At 43.6% G+C, this 22,208-nt stretch overlaps 1 protein-coding gene across 6 annotated transcripts in view; it reads left to right on the forward strand.

Moving 5' to 3' along the window:
• Positions 1-566: 566 nt before the first annotated feature.
• The window catches only part of UBE3D (ubiquitin protein ligase E3D), a 189,250-nt gene continuing 167,608 nt past the window's right edge, over positions 567-22,208 (forward strand). For 4 of the 6 annotated variants that reach the window (XM_008263152.5, XM_089332970.1, XM_089332972.1 and 1 more), the window contains exons 1-3: positions 573-818; positions 10,583-10,776; positions 17,870-17,960. In XM_008263152.5, the coding sequence (XP_008261374.4) occupies positions 742-818; positions 10,583-10,776; positions 17,870-17,960 (362 nt within the window). In that variant the 5' untranslated portion in view covers positions 573-741. Of the gene's footprint in view, positions 819-10,582; positions 10,777-17,869; positions 17,961-22,208 lie in introns of all 6 variants that reach the window. The other 2 variants (XM_070073839.2, XM_089332973.1) reach the window with 1 other exon arrangement.

Raw genomic sequence — 22,208 nt, forward strand, 5'->3', positions numbered from 1 at the left:
AGCATTCATGCTGCTCTATTAGGGACTCCTTTCAAATCGATGTCATATGCTTTTTAGTGCGCCAACATAAATCCCATTCTTTATAACAAATAAGCATGAGTTTTATTTGGGTGCACATACATTTGAAATCCATGCAAGGTCTCCCCCTGAGTATGCGGTTTCTATGAACTTGCTGAGGACCCCTCATACGACTTAGTCCGCTGAGTCAAGATACTAGACTTCAACCACGCTCTTCTGCGTAGGCAGCAGGAAACCTCCTTACATTTTCACAAGTTCCGTCTCGGAGCTATATTGTCTGATTAGCGATGCCAAGTCAATCCTTGACTTTTTTTTTTCTCAGACACCAACAAGAGATTCTAGCTCACAAAAAAAGACCAAAGTAAAGTGGGTTTGGGAAAGGGAATTTCTGCTCTCGGACCTCCTGGGGACGGTCCGCACCATTATCTCCCTTCTTGGAGCCCTGTCCTACCCACACCAGCCAAGAGACCCCCGTGTAGTCCTCTCCAGGGAGGCTAAGGCGCCAGGTCGGCCCAGGGATTTTGAAAGTCTGCCCCCAACCTCCAGGCGGCGCTGTGGGCTGGAAGTGATCGCGTCAGGGCGGTCGCCGCCGCCGCCGCTGCTACCACTACCGCTGCCGCTACCGCCGCCGCTCGGGCCCCACGTGCACCCGCTGCTGGCCCTGGGGCCCGGGGGTCACCAGAACCTCCGGCGCGGTCCCGCGTGTACGACCCGGCCCCCGCCATGGCGGCAACCGCGGCGGAGACGCGCGTGTTCCTGGAGGTGCGGAGACGGCTGCCGAGCGCGCTGCTCATCGTGGGGTGAGCGCGGGGTGGGCGTGTGGGCTCCCAGGGGCGGTGCCGCCTCACGTCTCCACGGCCGCCGTGTGTGTGTGTGGGGGGGGGTGGGTGTGTTGGGGGGCTCTCCGCTCCTCTCTTTTCCTAGTTGCTCGGAGCCTCTCGGTACTCGAGGTGAAGTCCTCCCCACCCCCTCCCGGAAGTCCCACACCCTGACGGGGAGCTTCAGCATCTCTTCCGAGCTTCCTAGAGGTGCAGGGTCTCAGCCCCACCCCGGGAGTGCTGGGTTTACCGTCCCAGGATTCAAGTGCACGGTGAAGTTGAGGAGCCCTGGTGCAACACACCATTGGTAGTGCCCGGCGTTTCTAACAAAACTATGCAAAAAAAAAAAAAAAATCCTTATTTACCATTATTTGGGTGGTAGATCAGCTCCAATGTTTCTTGTTTTGTAAAAAACAAACAAACAAAAAAACCCGGTTTTTGTTACTGTTTTTTCTTCTTCTATCATTCATCCAGTAAACCTGTGTTCAGCGAATGGCCAACAAAGGTTACAGACTTACGGAACTCATTTTTTCCCTCATATTCCCAAGTTCCCATGAGAAGTCTGCAAACGTTTAACTTGCTGCTTCCTACACAAACTAGAAACTTTTAGGAAAAATTTTTTTGTTGTTGTTGGCAGCAATTTTAATGGTTTGCGGTCCCCTTTCCTATTCACTGCGACTGCTCTTTAGATAAAGTTAGATACTAAAATCCTGAGAATTTTATGACATGCCACAGGTAGGTTGAGCTGCCAGGTACCTGGTGTGGCAGTTTTGGACTTGTCCTGAGTCCTAGCTTCCTCACAAAGGTAGAATAAGTCCTCTGACTTTCTTCATTCCTAGGATGGGGGTAATAGGACTCTCTCAGTCTCTCCCTGTTTTATAAAAATGATGAATTTGAAGGCTGTCTCCAATCCCAGTCCACCTTAAGAGTCTTTACCAAAAAGGCCAGGGGATGGGGCTTTTGGCCTAGCAGTTCTGACCCAGGTTAGAACTCCTGTGCAGGTATCAAAGTACCCGGGTCTGGCTCCTGATTCTCGCCTCCTGCTGACGCAGACCCTGGGAGGTAGCTGTTCCTGCCAATGGGGGACTCCTGGCTTGAGTTCCTGTCTTCCAGTTTTGGCCCCACCCAGCACAGCCCCAAGCCACTGCAGGCATTTAGGGAGTCAACCAGCAGGTGGAAGCTGTCTTTTTTGTCTCTCTCTCTGCTTCTCAGGTATTTTTTTAAATGCAGGTTTTCTCTTATTGGTGAATTGAAAGAGTATATAGCCTGCCAACAAAAGCCTTCTCATATACATATGCATTTGAGAATATCTGAATATTTTCTCCTAATTTATGACTTACCACTTCTTAGAGTCTTTTGATGAATAGAAATTTTTATTTGTCATGAGGTCTACTTTATTACTGTTTTTTACTGGTTAGTGTTTTTGGTCTATGTCTTTTTTTTTTTTTTTTTTAGATTTATTTATTTGAAAGTCAGAATTACACAAAGAGAGGAGAGGCAGAGAGAGAAAGAGAGAGAGGTCTTCCATCCGATGGTCCATTCCCCAACTGGCCACAACAGCCAGAGCTGCGTCGATCCAAAGGGTCTCCTACTTGGGTGCAGGGGCCCAAGGACTTGGGCCATCTTCTACTGCTTTCCCAGGCCATAGCAGAGAGCTGAATTGGAAGTGGAGCAACTGGGTCTTGAACTGGCGCCCATATGGGATGCTGGAGCTTCAGGTCAGGGCGTTAAGCCACTGCATCACAGCGCCGGCCCCTGGTCCATGTCTTAAGAAGTCTTTCTATACATCAAAATTGTAAAGATATTTTCCTAGGTTTATTTTCTATGAGTTGTATAGTTTTAGCCTTTACATTTTGATCTGTGATCATGTTGAGTTCATTTTTGTGTTTGCAGTGAGGTATAGAGATCAGTTACTTTTTTCTATAGAATAGACAGTTTTTCTATCACCATTATTAAAAAGATAATCATTTCTCCCATTGACATAATTTAGCATCTTTGTCAGAAATTTGTTGACTATAATGTTGATGTTGTATGTCTTTTTCTACCTATTTTTAACATACGTTTATGTATTAAGTTTTTAGAAATAGCATATATGTGGTTTCTTATAAACATCTTTTCTTGGAGCTTGTATTGTGGCACTGTAGGTGAATTTACAGCTTAGACACTGACATCCCTTATTGCAGTGTTGGTTTGAGTCCCCGCTGCTCTGCTTCCTATCCAGTTTTCTGCTAATCTGCCTGGGAAGGCAGTGGAAGGTGGTAGAAGTGTTTGGGCCCCTGCCACCCCTGAAGTAGACCAGGATGGAGTTCCTGGCTCCTGGCTTTGACCTGGACAAGACCCGGCTACTGTGGCCATGTGGGGAGTGAACGGTAGGTGGAAGATGATCTCTTTCTCTTTCCCTCCCTTCCTCTCCAGACTATCTTTCTCTTGCTCTGCCTTTGAAATAAATACATCTTTAAAAAAAATAAAAATATATTCTTTTTTTTAACTTTTATTTAATGAATATAAATTTCCAAATTACGATTTATGGATTACAATGGCTTCCCCCACATACCGTCCCTCCCACCCACAACCCTCCCCTTTCCCACTCCCTCTCCCCTTCCATTCACATCAAGATTCATTTTCGATTATCTTAATATACAGAAGATCAGCTTAGTATACATTAAGTAAGGATTTCAACAGTTTGCTCCCACACAGAAACATAAAGTGAAAAATAATAGATGATTTTTTTTAAATGATGATGAAATCAGATTAGACCTATTGTCATGTTTAATCCCAGTGAGAGTCAAGTTGGGAGTTGATAATTTCTTTTTTTTTTTTTTACAGAGGATCAGTTTAGTATGCATTAAGTAAAGATTTCAACAGTTTGCACCCCCATAGAAACACAAAGTGAAATATATTGTTTGAGTACTCGTTATAGCATTAAATCTCAATGCACAGCACATTAAGGACAGAGATCCTACATGAGGAGTAAGTGCACAGTGACTCCTGTTGTTGACTTTACCAATTGACACTCCTGTCTATGGCATCAGTAATCTCCCTATGCTCCAGTCATGAGTTTCCAAGGCTATGGAAGCCTTTTGAGTTCACCGACTCTTATCTTGTTTAGACAAGGTCATAGTCAAAGTGGAGGTTCTCTCCTCCCTTCAGAGAAAGGTACCTCCTTCTTTGAAGACCTGTTCTTTCCACTGGGATCTCACTCACAGAGATCTTTTGCCAGAGTGTCTTGGCTTTCCATGCCTGAAATACTCTCATGGGCTTTTCAGCCAGATCCGAATGCCTTTAGGGCTGATTCTGAGGCCAGAGTGCTATTTAGGACATCTGCCATTCTATGAGTCTGCTGAGTATCTCACTTCCCATGTTGGATCACTCTCCCCTTTATTTATTCTATCGGTTAGTGTTAGCAGGTACTAGACTTGTTTATGTGCTCCCTTTGACTCTTAGTCCTTTCATTATGATCAATTGTGAACTGAAATTGATCACTTGGAATAGTGAGATGGCATTGGTACATGCCACCTTGATGGGATTGAATTGGAATCCCCTGGTATGTTTCTAACTCTACCATTTGGGGCAAAAAAAATATATATATTCTGACCATCTCTGCGTTTTAATTAGAATGTTAGTCTATTTGAAGTTCATGTAAATATTAATATGAGTTTTGTATTTGTCCCTAATATTAAAAGAAATGCTTTTTGGCATTTCGCTGATGAAGGAGGCTTTTGGTAAACCTGTTTGTTAGACTGCATAGTTTTTCTATTCCTAGTTGATTAAGGATTTTTTTTATCACGATTAGGTGTTTTATTTTTTTCTAATGATTTTCTGCATGTTTTGGGATAGTCATGTCTTTTCCTTTAATCTTTACATCTGCGGATTACATTAGGAAAACCTTTTTTTAAAACATTTTATTTATTTTTAAAGATTTTGTTTATTTTATTTGAGAGGTAGAGTTACAGGCAGTGAGAAAGAGAGAGAGAGAGAGAAAGAAAGAGAAAGGAAGGTCTTTTTTCCATTGGTTCACTCCCCAAATGGATGCAATGGCCAAAGCTGTGCCAATCCGAAGCTAGGAGCCAGGTGCTTCCTTTTGGTCTCCCATGTGGGTGTAGGGACCCAAGAACTTGGGCCATCTTCTACTGCTTTCCCAGGCTATATCAGAGAGCTGGACTGGAAGTGGAGCCAGCGCCCGTATGGGATGCCAGTGCCGCAGACAGAGGATTAAACTACTGTGCCATGGCACCAGCCAAGGAAAACCTATTAAGCCATCTTCATACTTGTGTGATGAACTTTGGCCATTTATTAATCCACAAATTTGTATAGAATTCCTATTCTAGTGCCCCAAAACTGCACTGGTGATGCAGCTATGAACAATAGTAACAGCAAAGACAAAACTCCCTGCCTTCATTGAGCTTATAGGCTAGTGTTGTAGAAGATACACACAGCAAATAAATTATATATTGGATTAGGAGCAGGAGAAAAAAATGACAAGCCCTTATTTCCAATGAGAGAGTAATACTTGCATAATAAAGCAAAAGTGGTGAAGCGTGCAACTATGAGATAGTGGAAAACTGCTTTCCTCTGAGAGAACAGACTCAGTAGCAAGGGGGTTCAGAGATGGGTGTGGGGTAGAGGACACGTCATGAAGGGCTTAGATGTGAGTACTGGCAAATGTTGAGCAACCTGCTCTCCAGGAGCACAAAGCAATAGTGGATATTGCTGGATATAGTGGACACAAAAGGTCCTAGTTTGCATTTGTTGATTCCTATGGTGTACATGCTTACACTATGGTTGACCTCAGCTTACCAAAGTGAGGTCAGCTGATTTTCAGAATGCCTGGAATGTTAACGGTGGGTTCTCCAGCAGGTGTGTGATCACTGGGTCTTACAGATCACTGAAAGGACTTATATTATATTATATTGCTTGTATTCGGAGTCAGATGTGAAGTCAGTTTAAAGAAATACCTGACAGGATACAAGTGAACGGTGAAGGAAGCCTCACATACAAAAGGAGACAGTGGCATTATCAATATTAGTCTCAAAGTAGAACCCTGTCCTCAATGACCACCATGTGGCCCTCAAAGCTGGGAAATCTGTTAGTGCATCTTCAGACTTCATGGACGCTGTGCTGGTGGTCCCCGTGAGTCCTTCAGAGCAGGAGAGTCCTGTCAGCCATGTGTCGCATTTCACGGCCACGTCAGTGTGTCAGTCTGGAAGAGTTGCACGACCCTGACACTTGTAAAGATTATGGCACGATGATTTTGGAGGCTGTCCCTCCTTTTGGGTTTGTCTTATATTCGTAGATTCGGGTTATACATCCTTGGCAGGAATTTCACAGTAATGATGCTGTATTCTGCCCGTTGCGTCCTGTTGGGTGGCATGTGATTTTTTTATGTTCTTGGTTATGTTAACTTTGAGCACCTATGGAAGGGGGTGTGCACCAATCTTCTCCACCTGATAGTTTCTCTTTCTTTGTGATTAAGGAGTATAGATTGGGAAGACAGCTATGTAAATACCCTCTTCCTCATCATAGATTCATTTTATGCATTCATTTATTTACTTCAGTAAAAACATATAGTCCTGGTTTATTTGAGTAGCTACTTTTTTGTGCCAGTTCCACTGCATCTGGCCACAGGAGACCTTTCAAGATGATTTGTATCTTTTTGGATATATCTCTGCCATTGTTTGATTTTTTTTCCTTACTTAGTTGCATAACAAGATGTGCCATGCTCCTCTCATTCTTTTCTTGTTGAATGTAGTCATTTTTTCAGGGAACCCTGGGTTTTTTTTTTTTTGTTGTTATTGTTGTTTTGGTTGGTTTTTAGTAGAAAATGGCCTTTACTAGCCAAGATCTGGACACTGTGCTCATTACTGTTGGGGTGTTCCTTCCCCAGGAAGTGTGTGTGCGTGTGTGTGTGTGTGAGATGTATGCATGTTTATGTATATGCATATACACATAGGAGTACATACATTTACATTCATTTCTATTATTGTATCTGTTTATATGCAGCCGCTTTGGAAACTGACTTCCAATAGACACATTCCATTCTAGTCCACCATCATGGGATTCCATCCTAGTTTTTCTCTCTTTGTGAATCCATTTTCCCTCAGGGAAAATCCTGGCCTTATTGTGCTCATGGCATTGACTTCCCTGGTCAGTGCCCCACTGGTTAACTAATCTGCTGCTGGCATCCTTTACTGCCCCCTCTCCTGCCACTTATTAGTGACATCTCCATACCCGCTTGGACTCTGTTCATAGACTGAGTATTTGTGTCTTCCTCAAATTTATATATTGAGGCCCTAACCCCTCACTGGGATGGTGTTGGGAGGTGGGGCCTTTGGGAGGTAATTTGGTAATGAGGATGGAGCCCCAATAATGAGACACCTGTGCCTCCTCTGTCTACTGTGTTTGTTGTTTAAGGCCTCTGTTCTAAATCTGTGGATTCAGTCAACCCCAAATCAAAAATACTCAGGAAAAAACTGCATCTTTACTGACCACGTGCAGACTTCTTCTTGTCATTATTCGCTAAAAAGAAAAAAACAAACAAAAAAAACACAAAAAACACCTATTTACATAGCATTTACCTTACGTTAGGTAGAGATAATTTTATGCCATTTTACATAAGGCACTTGAGCCCCTGCAGACCTTAGTATCCTTGAGGGAAGTGAGGGGGAGGCTGATTCCTGGAATCAAAAAGATAATACCAGGCAGAATTTGTACCAGAGTGGCGGGTGCTGTGGCATAGTGGGAAAAGCCTCCGCCTGCGGTGCTCGCATCCCATATGAGCTCCAGTTCTAGTCCCAGCTGCTCCTCTTGTGATCCAGCGCTCTGCTATGGCCTGGGAAAGCAGTGGAAGATGGCCCAAGTGCTTGGGCCTCTGCACCTATGTGGGTGACATAGAAGAAGCTCTTGGCTTCAAATCGGCCCAACTCTGGCCGTTGTGGTCATTTGGAGAGTGGACCAGTGGAAGGAAGACCTTTTTCTCTGTCTCTCCCTCTCTCTCTGTAACTCTACCTCTCAAAAAAATAGATAAAATCTTAAAAAAAAAAAAAAAAAAAAAAGGCTGGCACTGCGGCTCACTAGGCTAATCCTCCGCCTGCGGCACCGGCACCCCGGTTTCTAGTCCCGGTCAGGGCGCCGGATTCTGTCCCAGTTTCCTCTTCCAGTCCAGCTCTCTGCCGTGGCCTGGGAGTGCAGTGGAGGATGGCCCGGTCCCTGGGCCTTGCACCTGCGTGGGAGACCAGGAGAGGCACCTGGCTCCTGGCTTCGGATCAGTGCGGTGTGCTGGATGCAGCGCACCAGCTGCAGTGGCCATTGTGGGGTAAACCAACAGCAAAGGAAGACCTTTCTCTCTGTCTCTCTCTCTCACTATCCACTCTGCCTGTCAAAAAAAAAAAAAAAAAAAAAAAAAAAAAACAAAAGAATATGTAACGGAGGCCATAAAGTTGTAAAGGGAGAATCTTCAAAAACTGATGGAAATGCATTTAATGAAAAACTATGCATGGATTTAAAAATTTTTTTTGCAATGCAGTAAATGTTTAAAATTCCATTTTCTGTGGACTTTTGAAGTCCCTTGTTTATAGCCCAGAGTGTAAAATATTTACTATCTGGCCTTTTATAGAAAATTTGTTGACTCCTACTTGTAAAGGTTCATTATTTCATAAACATTATTTCTTTTTTTAAAGATTTTAATTTAAGAAAATTTTAAATTAGTTTTCAGCAGATTGAATATAGTTTGTGGATACAATTCTAAGAACATAATGACATTGCCTTTCTCCCACCCTCCTTTCTTTTTTTAGTTTTTGAGATAACATATTTTAAATTTACATTACAGTAAAAAGGCTTAATGCTTCACTGAATAAGAAGTTTAGAAGTAAAAAGCAAAAAGACTGTAGTTTAGTGAGAATAAAGAGGACGGCTATAAACGGTAATTGAGTGGAAAAATGACCATTTCACCCATATACAGCAAATCTTAAAAGTAATCACAGATCATTAAAACTATAGTAGTATACGTTCTTAACCATTGGTTTTACAAAGATATAAAACAAAGTTTTACAAAACTGTATTTGCAAGAATACTGATACAGGGGGCCGGCGCTGTGGCACAGTGGGTTAACGCCCTGGCCTGAAGCACTGGCATCCCATATGGCTCCGGTTCCAGACCCGGTTGCTCCACTTCCAATCCAGCTCTCAGCTATGGCCTGGGAAACAGTTGAAGATGGCCCAAGTCCTTGGGCCCCAGCGCCCGTGTGGGAGACCTGGAAGAAGCTCCTGGCTTTGTATCAGTGTTGCTCTGGCCATTGCAGCCACTTGGGGAGTGAACCATTTGATGGAAGACCTCTCTCTTTCCTTTCTCTCTGTGTAACTCTGACTTTCAAATAAATAATCTTAAGGAAAAAAAAAGAATACTGATACAGGCATTTCTTTTTTTTAATTTTCTTCCCTTTTTTTTTTTTAACAAATTTAGCTCCCGTAATTTCTTTTTACTTTTAAAAAAGATCTATTTATTTGAAAGGCATAATTATAGAGAGAGAAGGAGAGAGAAAGATCGATCATCCGTCTGCTGGTTCACTACCCAAATGGCTGCCCATTTGGCTACAATGGCTGGGTCTAGTGCAGGCTGAAGCCAGAAGCCTGAAACTCCATCCAGATCTCCCATGTGGGTGGCAGAGGCCCAAGCACTTGGGTCATCCTCCACTGCTTTCCCAGGCACATTAGCAGGGAACTGGATTGGAAGTAGAGCAGCTGAGATTCAAATGGACTCTCACGCAGGATGCTGGCATCACAGGTGGTAGCTTAACCTATCGTGCCACAACGCCAGCCCCAACATCATTTGTTGAAATTGAGCTTTTACATCAGGGGTTTGGGGCTGTCTCCCCTGCAAAAAACACAGGTTCTTGATATTCTTTCTGTTTTGCTAATTAAGTGCAGATCCTTATGCTGTGAAGGAACTAGGCAGAAAGTAGACTTAAGATTCTAAGGCAGTTAAGGCAATTAAGAGGCCTAAGCAGGATTCACATGTGCACACAGTCTCTCCTCTGCCCTTAGGTGACATTCAAGCAGATGGCCTTCTGTCTGCACTTATGTGACACCGAGAGGATGGCCTGCCTGCTGTTTGCACTTAAGAGTGAGACATGATACCTCAGTTGCTAAGCACATTTAGGTGTCATAGAGCCATTTCTATTTATTCCTAACCTCCTTCCATGTTGCTGGCAGTCACTTCTGTATGTCTTCTTTCCTTTCTATACTTTTGACACCTGATGGACAGGGAACATGTTTAACTCTTTACTGACTGTATTGAGTACAGTAGTTTGTGTTTATCATGAATTAGTAAGTCCTTTCACACCTGGTGTTCATACATCACTGTATTTTTATTTTATAAGATTAATTTATTTGAAAAGCTGAGGGGGGCAAGGATTTTTTTTCTACCTTTTGTGTCTCTTAATTCTTATTTTATCAAGCTCGTATATATGAAATAACAGTACTTTGCTGTGATTTATAGATAAGATATGATTTTAATACTTGTATCTGAAGAATAACAAATGTCTCCCAGGGCTTTCACGGGAGTGACAGTGAAGGGTACTCTGGCACTGTCTATATCTAGTCTACATCAGCTTGCTTCATAATGTTAGCTGCTGGTTTCTGGGGCAGTGACTTTAGGGCTTCTCTAGAAGAGGAACAGAAATTTCTCCTCCTTCCATCATGTGGTTTTGGCCAATGAGAAATAATTTGTTTTGGTTTTATTTTTATTACTAGGGAGCCACGAGAAGGGCTGCCCATGGACATTTCCATAACACCTTCCTCACTCCAGATGAGAACGTCTGACGGCTGCACAGACATCGAGCTGCCAGCAGAGGTCAGGCTTGTGCCTTCCTCCTGCCGCGGGCTGCGCTATGTCCCTGGAGAGGGACTGCACCTGCGGCTGCAGGCGTGGGCCGAGTTCAGCACCAGTGAGTAGGATTAGCGCTTCTGTTTCAGCAGTTACTGTTTTGTTATAAATTAAAGGTGATTGGACTTTTCCCAGGTGAAAAAACTGCTTGTTGGCGGCAATGGGAAGGCCTGGGGGGTTCAGAACACCCAGGGCCTATGTCAGCTCTGCCAGTTATCAGCTGTGTGTGACTGAATATGCTCCTTGCTGTTTCTGAGGCTTCATTTTCTCTTTCCTTTAGTGTTTTTATCTTTCCAATTTTAATTTATTAATTTATTTGAAAGATAGGTAGAGAGAGAAATCTCTCATTCGTGGATTCACTCCCCAAACACCCAGCAGAGACTTTACTAGGACACTGCTGGGAGCTGGGAACTCAGTCTGGGTCTTCCATGTGTGTGGCAGAAATCCAGCTACATGGGCCATCACCTTGCTGCTCCCAGGGTGTGCATTATCAGGAAGCTGCGATCAGAAGTCGAGCCAGCGCTCAAACCCAGACTCTCCCATAGGAGATGCAAATATCCCTGTGATGTCTTTTTTTTTTAAGCATTTATTTATTTTTTAGAGAGAGGGGGGAAGGAGCTTTTCCATCTATTAATTCATTTACCTAAATGCATTTAACAGCCCAGGCTGAGCTGGGCCCGAGCCGGGAGCCAAAAACCCTATTCAAGACTCCAACAGGGATTATATGAAGCCAAGTACTCGGTCCATCATTCACTGCCTTCCAGGCACATTCGCAGGAAGCTAGATTGGAAGCACAGAGCAGCCAGGCGCTTGTACCAGGCGCTCTGATACTGGATGTGAACATCCCAAGATGCTTGGCCACAGTGTCCACCCCCAAGTGGTGCCTTAACCATTGCACCCAATACCTGCCCCATTGTTTTTAATAGACTATTTTTAGAGCACTTTTAGGTTCATAGCACAATTGAGTGGAAGATACAGAGGTTTCCCATATATTCTCCGTTTTGTTTCTTTAATTGTAAAAGTTCCTTGCTCATAGATGTGATGTGAAGATTAAATTGGATGACAATTTTGTAAGACCTGGTTGATCTTAAAGCATTACATAGAGGCCGGCGCTGTGGCTCACTAGGCTAATCCTCCGCCTTGCGGCGCCGGCACACCGGGTTCTGGTCCCGGTCGGGGCGCCGGATTCTGTCCCGGTTGCCCCTCTTCCAGGCCAGCTCTCTGCTGTGGCCAGGGAGTGCAGTGCAGGATGGCCCAAGGACTCGGGCCCTGCACCCCATGGGATACCAGGAGAAGCACCTGGCTCCTGCCATCGGATCAGCGTGGTGCGCTGGCCGCAGCGCGCCGGCCGCGGCGGCCATTGGAGGGTGAACCAACGGCAAAGGAAGACCTTTCTCTCTGTCTCTCTCTCTCTCTCTCTCACTGTCCACTCTGCCTGTCAAAAAAAAAAAAAAAAAAAAAAAGAAAGCATTACATAGAAATTCATTGACTCAACAAATATTTTAGCTCATACTGTGTGCCAGGCCTTGGTCCAGGCCTTGGGATCCAGAAGTGAACAAGCTAGGGAAAGTCTCTGTTCTCATGGAGTGAACATTCAAAAGAGTGGGGACAGAAAATGAACAAAATAACTGCATCCTGAAAAAAGTGCAGTGAGGAAACTGAAGCCGAATCCTGGAATAGGAACTGCCTCGGATTTACGGGGAGGGTGAGTGGTCGAGCATCACCTGAGGAGGTGATGCTTAGCCAGAGATGTAAGTGACAGAAATGATCCCCTCCTTGTAGAGGCAGTTCTGATTGGAATGGTACATGTAAAGATCCTGAAGTTGACTTTGATGCATAATTTGATTTTTATTTTTGCTTTACCTGTCATATTTGCAGTACTTTGTGGTTGATTGTATACAAACTCAAATTCTATGTTGACTCAGTAACAGAACAGAATTTTCTTTTTGTAATGCCTCACGATTGAACAAAATTGCTGGTTCCTTTAATCTCTTATAATGTAAGTGACGTGCTTTGGAGGATTGAAGTGTTGTAAAATGGGGAAGCAGAGGTTGTGAAAGACTTATGGGACGTTTACGATCAGAGAGATTTCAGTTCTTCAAGCTGTACCCCGAGACTTTGTTGGTCCTTGTCTGTAATCAGCCTTTCATCTAAGCTGCATAGAACCTGCAGGTGGGGTCAGAGGGTTGTTCTAAAGAGCCATTTAGGAGATGCTGAGCAATGGGAAGAGAAGGAAGAGTGCATGCCATTCGTTTTTTGCTGGAGAGTAATTTTTGCTAAGGTTCTGCATAAATGAACTAGTTTGAGTTGGAATGAGTTGGTTTTAAGAACTAGAGGTAAGCGGCCGGCGCCATGGCTCACTAGGCTAATCCTCCACCTGCGGCGCCAGCACCCCGGGTTCTAGTCCCGGTCGGGGCGCCGGATTCTGTCCCGGTTGCTCCTCTTCCAGTCCAGCTCTCTGCTGTGGCCCAGGAGGGCAGTGGAGGATGGCCCAAGTGCTTGGGCCCTGCACCCCATGGGAGACCAGGACAAGCACCTGGCTCCTGGCTTCAGATCAGTGCGATGTGCCTGCCGGGGGCGGTGGCCATTGGAGGGTGAACCAACGGCAAAAAGGAAGACCTTTCTCTCTGTCTCTCTCTCAAACTATCCACTCTGCCTGTAAAAAAAACAAAAACCAACAACAACAACAAAAAAGAACAACAACAACAACTAGAGGTAAGGAAAAGAGATAGAGATCTTAAAAGGCAGTGAACTTAAGGACAACAGTTGGAGTAATCGTAGAAAGGATGGGGTCACTGAGATGGAGATAGACTAGCAGACTCCTGAGTGTATGGATCATGGAGGAGGTTGTTTTGGGGCTGAGGCTGCAGGAGAGTGGATCTTGTGATGCCATTGTCTTCGCCTTTAGCAATGAGCAAGAATAACCACAGCAGGAATTTTGGGTTGAATCTAGAAACTGGGGGAAAAGCAAGCGTGAAAGCCACAGTGAGGCGTTTCTAGTTTCCCTGGGATTGTGATTTCAGGGATGGAGAAATGAAGGCCTCCAGGGACGTGTATTAGGTTGTTGACTACCTACATTTTGAAACTGAATACACGAATAGCAAAGCTAGAATTTCTTTTAAAATTTGAAGTTAGCAAACAAACATTGCTTAATGTTAACTGGAGGACGAAATAGACTGCTATGTGTTAGTTTGCATATTGTTGTGTTCATTGGTTTCTTATTTCTTTATACTTTTAAAACATTTTACTCAAGTGTCTGAAAAGGAAAACTTTCAAACCCCTGTTCTGCAGTGCATGAAAAAGTATGCAAAATAGATTCCTCACCATTTAATGGCTTTAGTGCTTTCCACAGAATAGGTGTTGAATAATTATTTGCTGAATTAATAAGTTATCAGATGCATACAGATGTGGACTTGAATCAAACTGTATTGTATGGGCGCTGGTTCTAGTCCTGGTTGCTCCTCTTCCAGTCCAGCTCTCTGCTGTGGCCTGGGAGGGCAGTGGAGGATGGCCCAAGTGCTTGGGCTCCTGCACCCGCAAGGGAGACCAGGAAGAGGCACCTGGCTCCTGGCTTCGGATGGGCACAGCGCCAGCAGTGGCGGCCATTTGAGGGGTAAACCAATGGAAGGAAGACCTTTCTCTATGTCTCTCTCTCACTGTCTATAACTCTATCTGTCAAATTAAAAAAAAAAAAAACTGTATGATAGGAAGTGGCTTTTTTTTTTTTACTTTTATTTAATGAATATAAATTTCCAAAGTACGATTTATGGATTACAATGGCTTCCCCCACATACCGTCCCTCCCACCCACTACCCTCCCCTTTCCCACTCCCTCTTCCCTTCCATTCACATCAAGATTCATTTTCGATTATCTTAATATACAGAAGATCAGCTTAGTATACATTAAGTAAGGATTTCAACAGTTTGCTCCCACACAGAAACATAAAGTGAAAAATAATAGATGATTTTTTTAAAATGATGATGAAATCAGATCAGACCTATTGTCATGTTTAATCCCAGTGAGAGTCAAGTTGGGAGTTGATAATTTCTTTTTTTTTTTTTTTTACAGAGGATCAGTTTAGTATACATTAAGTAAAGATTTCAACAGTTTGCACCCCCATAGAAACACAAAGTGAAATATATTGTTTGAGTACTCGTTATAGCATTAAATCTCAATACACAGCACATTAAGGACAGAGATCCTACATGAGGAGTAAGTGCACAGTGACTCCTGTTGTTGACTTTACCAATTGACACTCCTGTCTATGGCATCAGTAATCTCCCTATGCTCCAGTCATGAGTTTCCAAGGCTATGGAAGCCCTCTGAGTTCTCCGATTCTTATCTTGTTTAGACAAGGTCATAGTCAAAGTGGAGGTTCTCTCCTCCCTTCAGAGAAAGGTACCTCCTTCTTTGAAGACCTGTTCTTTCCACTGGGATCTCACTCGCAGAGATCTTTTGCCAGAGTGTCTTGGCTTTCCATGCCTGAAATACTCTCATGGGCTTTTCAGCCAGATCCGAATGCCTTTAGGGCTGATTCTGAGGCCAGAGTGCTATTTAGGACATCTGCCATTCTATGAGTCTGCTGAGTATCTCACTTCCCATGTTGGATCACTGTCCCCTTTATTTATTCTATCGGTTAGTGTTAGCAGGTACTAGACTTGTTTATGTGCTCCCTTTGACTCTTAGTCCTTTCATTATGATCAATTGTGAACTGAAATTGATCACTTGGACTAGTGAGATGGCATTGGTACATGCCACCTTGATGGGATTGAATTGGAATCCCCTGGTATGTTTTTAACTCTATCATTTGGGGCAAGTCAGCTTGAGCATGTCCCAAATTATACATCTCTTCCCACTCTTATGTTTAACAGGGATCACATTTCAGTTAATTTTTAACACTTAAGAATAACTATGTATTAATTACATCAAATCGAGAAGTTTCTGTACTGCAAAAGAAACAGTCAGGAGAGTGAAGAGACAACCGACAGAATGGGAAAAAATATTTGCAAACTATGCAACAGATAAAGGGTTAATAACCAGAATCTACAAAGAGATCAAGAAACTCCACAAAAACAAAACCAACAACCCAATTAAGAGATGGGCCAAGGACCTCAATAGACATTTTTCAAAAGAGGAAATCCAAATGGCCAACAGGCACATGAAAAAATGTTCAAGGTCATTAGCAATCAGGGAAATGCAAATCAAAACCACAATGAGGTTTCACCTCACACCAGTGAGAATGGCTCACATTCAGAAATCTACCAACAACAGATGCTGGCGAGGATGTGGGGAAAAAGGGACACTAACCCACTGTTGGTGGGAATGCACACTGGTCAAGCCACTATGGAAGTCAGTCTGGAGATTCCTCAGAAACCTGAAGATAACCCTACCATTCGACTCAGCCATCCCACTCCTTGGAATTTACCCAAAGGAACTTTTATTTAATAAATATAAATTTCCAAAGTACAACTTTTGGATTATAGTGGCTTTTCCCCTCATAACCTCCCTCCCACCCACAACCATCCCATTTCCCACTCCTCTCCCATCCCATTCTTCATCAAGATTCATTTTCAATTATCTTTATATACAGAAGATCAACTTAGTATATACTAAGTAAAGATTTCAACAGACTGCACGCCCACTGACAACAAAGTATAGAGTTTGAGTAGTAGTTTTACTGTTAATTCGCATAGTACAACACATTAAGGACAGAGATCCTACATGGGGAGTAGGTGCACACTGACTCCCTTGTTGGCTTAACAACTGACACTCTTATTTATGACACCAGTAATCACCTGAGGCTCTTGTCATGAGCTGCCAAGGTTATGGAAGCCTCTTGAGTTCACAAACTCCGATCTTATTTAGACAAGGCCATAGTCAAAATGGAAGTTCTCTCCTCCCGTCAGAGAAAAGTACCTCAGGAAGTGGGTTTTGAAATTTTTAGCTTTCAGTGTGTTCCCAAGTTTTTAAAAAGTTGATGTTTCAACTGTAGGAATACCTCTTAGGGACAACCATGGTAGCCATCACACTGGTCACTACTTTGAGTGTGCCATAGGTAAGTCACGACCCTGAAGTGGAACTGGCTCTCATACAACACAAGCAGTAGCTTCATCACCAGCAGCAGTGTTCTCCCAGGCTTCTGCTGTGTCAGTTCTGATCTGGAGCATCAGTCTACGTGGCCAGCAGAGGGTGCTGTTTAACTGAAAATTTGTGTGTGAGTTCTGGAGAGACTATTTTGGATGCATTATCCAGGATCTCCTTTTTGTCTGCTCAGAGTTAAAGATTAATATCATTTATTTCACCTTAGTGCTATAGGGATTTGTGGGTTCTCCTAGAAATTAAAAACTGTAGATTTTTTTAATTGCCAAGACTTAAGGTTTCTATCAGTAATATTTTAATCCTGAAACCATGAGTACATATGAAGAAAACCAAACTAAATTCAAATTGTTCGATTCTAATGGGTATAACTAAATGCAGTTAATTAGATCGTTTATACATAAATTCACTTTTCCTCATGAAATAATGGGAATTGAGGAAACATGCCGTCTTTATGCTGCTATTCAACATAGTGTGAGAAATACTCATTTTCCCCATAGCTTTTAACATTTTCCCACAGCTTTTGTCAGAAATTGAGTTTCACTTTTGGTAGGCCGGACCCTTACTCAGAGCTATTTCACTCCCAGGACTTGCCCAATAAAGACCACGCTCAAGAGCCATTTTGTTTATATACACTGGTGATGTGCCAGAGTGAGCTTCATTCTTGTTTGAATCAAATTAAATGCTCAGGGCTCTATTTACCAGCAATCATACTATTAAAAGCCCTACTGTCAGAAACAGTGGAGGAAAGCTGAGGCTGGTGCAGATCTATCTAGGAAATAGTTCATTTTCACTCATCTTTCATATTGGTGTTTTTGGTATATTACCTGGGTTATTTAGGGCAATACCTCGCTATGAAACACCTCACAGGTTCTGTTGTTTTGGAAAATGCTTCATAGTGTTTGCTTCTGGTTGGGTCATCAGATATTACTAATTAAATGTATACTTTGGGCTAGATCATAAACTGTGCATTGATGGCAATATATGGTGGCTATTAAACTCTGTAAGTATGGTAATATATTGGTTCCAAACCTCTAACATTTTTTAATTTTGTTTAGAACAGATTTCACTGTTTAATCAACGGTCACATGTCCAGGGATGTTGCACATTTCATTGCCAATCCTGTGGTGAAGCCATAATAAAGGACAGGTAAGGACTGTATTTACCACTGATTCCTTCTGGGCCCAGCGATGGTTACCTCATCTTCTATCAGAGTTTCTGAAGTAATTGCTGAGAGAGCTGTATATGCCCTTAAAATAAGAGCCAGCTTAGTGTCACCTTGAACAAAATCAACCACAAACTCACCACAGTCACAGAATGATTGTTCCTTCTTGAGATAAAAGGGAGCACAGGGTGCTGGCTTTGAGGGAGAAAGGCTTATCTTGCTGGAAGAGCCACGCGAATCACTCCTACACCTCTGTGCTGAAACGAGATGTGTAACCTGTCACACCTTTCATCCATCATCACGGTGAGTGGAATTTCTCACCTGGAGTGAAGTTTCTACAGAGAAGAGCTTTTCAGTAGAACTTTTTCTTGGAACCGTTTCTGTGACTGCCCTTCTAAAATCCATTGCCTGTTTCTCTAGCTTATTAAAACAGAGCATACAGAGCACAAATTAACCTTTTCTCCATGATTAGGTTAATCCTGTAACTGTTCTGGTGACCTGTTGCAATTCCCTTTGCTATTTTCTTTGCATTCCTAAGTTGATTCTTTGTGGGTTTTTTTCTTCTTTTTCTCTGTTCCTTCCATCAGCTTTCTTGTTGCTTGGGCACAAACCCTTCCACCGAATTTTTTTTTAAAGATTTATTTATTTGAAAGGCAGAGTTACAGAGAGGCAGAAGCACAGAGAGAGAGAGGTCTTCCATCCGTTGGTTCACTACCCAGATGGCCACAATGGCCGGAGCTGTGCTGATCCAAAGCCAAGAGCCAGGAGCTTCTTCCAGGTCTCCCATGTGGGTGCAGGACTTGGGTCGTCTTCTGCTGCTTTCCCAGGCCGTGGCAGAGAGCTGGACTAGAAGTGGAGCAGCTGGGACTCGAACCGTCACCCATATGGTTTGCCAGCACTGCAGGTGGTGGCCTTACCCACAGCCCTGACCCTTCCCCTGAATTTTTAGCTTCTGATCCCTCATAGGCTAGAAAGACAGATGAAAGCATTATGATTATTAACAATATTTTTGGGAAAAAAGAATTCCTTGTTGCCTGGGTTTCCTAAGTCAGGTGCCTACAATTTATGAAAGGATGGGTTCTTCTGATCGGGAACCTGCTAGGCTTCTGGTGCTCTTTATCTCAACAATGCCAACCCTCCTTCTGTGTCCACAGGGTAGAAACCTGGTGGTGTGGCTGGGTTTCTTCCTGTGCCTCCATAAATAGCCACTGTGTACTTTTGCTGCCTCCCTCAGAGCATGTTTAAAATGAGTCCACTTTCCTTCACCTCCCACTAACATAACTGAGGCCACCTAATTACGCTGGCTGCCAGCTCCTTATCACCTTAGCCTTCCTCTGGTTTCTCTCTCATTGGATCCATCGCTATACCACAGAACGATTGTTCCAAAAATGCAGCTGGCTGCCCAGTTCAAACCCTTCCATGGTCCCCCCATTTCTTTCAGGGTGAATTCCAGGAGTCCTAAGTATGCCACATTAGGATTTTTTTATGAGTTCACCACTAATGTTTACCTCTCCACCTCCCATTTCAGCCCTCTTTTACCAACTTCTCCCTTTCTCTTAAAAACAAACCAACCAGCCCACATCATTATTTACTGATGTACAGTGCACATCTCCGGTGATCAGCATGCAGTCCCTTCCGGCTTTTCATCTTCCTGGGGCTTTGTGAAAGCTACTGTCCTGGAGTGTACCTCACTTTCTGGTCCCCTGTGTGGCTCCTACCTGGGGCATCTGCCGCTAGGAGCCTTCCCTGAACTCTGAGTTGATTGCAGGCTTACTCATCTTTTCTTTCTAGTTAAATTAAGGGCTCCAGGGGTAGGGATAGTCTTAATGATCTCAGCGTCCTTTGTTCCTGCTCTGTTGAGAGTACAGTGGTATGTAGTATCAACTCTGAGCCAAGCTGAAGATTTGCTTCAGTGTGTACTAACCGTGTGAACCTGGGCAAAGAGCTTAACCATACTATGCTCTATTGAGAAACTGTGGATAACAATAGGACCAACCCTGCTGGGTTATTGGGAGGATCGAGTGATTTTAAGTGTTTATTACAGTTCCTGACTCATGGTAAGCAATTTTTAAAGATTTATTTATTTTACTTGAAAGTCAGAGTTATACAGAGAGAGAAGGAGAGAGGCAGAGAGAGAGGTATTCCATCTGCTGGTTCACTGCCCAATTGACTGAAGTGCTCAGAGCTGCGCCAATCTGAACCCAGGAGCCAGGAGTTTCTCCCGGGTCTCCCATGTGGTTGCAGGTGCCCAAGGGTTTGGGCCATTTCCAGTGCTTTCCCAGGCCATAGCAGAGAGCTGGATAGGAAGTGGAGCATCCAGGACTTGAATGAGTACCCATATGGGATGTGGGCATTGCAGGTGGCGGCTTTACCCTCTACGCCACTGCGCTGGCCCCCATGGTAAGCATTTAATATGTGTTAGCTACTGCTATGATTATTCTTATCATAGTCCCTAGAAGTAGGCACAGTGCCTGGTAAGTAGTATATTTTCAATACATTTTTGCTGGGTTGGGTAGAATAAATTTTGGTATGTTTATTTTGATTTTCCACCAGCCTTTCTTGTTTGATTCCAGATTTATGGCATTGTCCCATGTAGATGAGGTAGCACAAAGTTACCCTGGTATCAGTGGGAGATTTCGAACCCAAGGGCAATCCCAGAATGGTTTTCTTTTCTTTCTTTCTTCTTTTTTATTTCAATATTTATTTTTTATTTATTTGAAAGGCAGAGTTACAGAGGTGTGTGTGGGGAAGAAGCAGAGGTCTTCCATCTGTTGGTTCACTCACCAAATGGCTGCAACAGCCAGAGCTGGGTCAAGCTGAAGCCAGGAGTTTGGAGCTTCTCCCAGGTTTCCCAGATGGTTGCAGGGGCCCAAGGACTTGGGCTATCCTCTGCTTTCCCAGGCACATTAACAAGGAGCTGAAAGGGAAGTAGAGCAGCCGGATCTTGAACCAGCACCCTTACGGTATGCTGATGTCACAGAAGGAGGCTTAACCTACTGCACCACAATGTTGGCCCCCAAGAATGGTTTTCTTAAGTTAGGCATGAAGTGACTTAGGAACCTACAAAGGGAACAGCTACTTTGCTCAGATTACTTAAGGGTTGAGTTGCCTCATTTTAGCAAGGATTACATGAAAGCCTTTTCATAATCATACCTGTGTGTCTGGCCTATGTATGCCACTTAGGCAACGCAGAAAAATCCTTAGCAAATGACTCCAGGCTTTATCTTTGTTTGGTCTTAGGCCACATACCCCATGGCTCTTGTTTTCATGGAAAAATATGCTTTCTACAACATTTGCATATTTATTTTATATTGACTGTTGCTGTCAGACCCAGGGGTCAGCTCATTTCTCCCTCAGCTGACTGTTATCTGAGTGGTAAGGATAACCTCTGTGCTCATTAAGTAAAAAACAAGACTGAAGGTATTCCCAAAGGGTTTGTGAGGGTACTTCCAAAAATTCATGAACAGATACAATTGAAATATACATTTATTTTGGTGTAAAACATTTTGAAATCTGGGCCGGTGCCGCGGCTCACTAGGCTAATCCTCCGCCTAGCGGCGCTGGTACACCGGGTTCTAGTCCCGGTCGGGACGCCGGATTCTGTCCCGGTTGCCCCTCTTCCAGGCCAGCCCTCTGCTGTGGCCTGGGAGTGCAGTGGAGGATGGCCCAAGTCCTTGGGCCCTGCACCCCATGGGAGACCAGGATAAGTACCTGGCTCCTGCCATGGGATCAGCGCGGTGTGCCGGCCGCAGCGCACCAGCCGTGGCGGCCATTGGAGGGTGAACCAACGGCAAAGGAAGACCTTTCTCTCTCTCTCTCTCTCTCTCACTGTCCACTCTGCCTGTCAAAAAAAAAAAAAAAACAACAAAAAAAAAACAAACAAAAAAAACATTTTGAAATCCATGTATTTGTTTCATAATATGCATTTTCCATGAACTTTTTGAAGACCCCTCATATATATATATATGCTATAAACAACAACAACTAATTGTGAACATTATTCTCAGGACGTTATATTGTTTGATCTGTACTGAGAGCTCTTGAACAGGAACAAATGCAGTAGAGTTAGGATCTCCTTAACCATCCAGCCTTCTTATCTGAGAACAAGTTTTTTTAAGTTCCTGGGCCTTAGTTTCTTCATCCATAAAATGAGAAAGTTGGATTAGATACACCTGTCAGAGTCCTAGCAGCATGAAAACACTTTGAGCATGAACCTCATGAAGTTGTGCCTT

The sequence above is a fragment of the Oryctolagus cuniculus genome, chromosome 5 (assembly GCF_051225735.1).
Source record: "Oryctolagus cuniculus isolate XC-2025 breed Fujian yellow rabbit chromosome 5, ASM5122573v1, whole genome shotgun sequence".
Lineage (NCBI taxonomy): Eukaryota > Metazoa > Chordata > Mammalia > Lagomorpha > Leporidae > Oryctolagus > Oryctolagus cuniculus.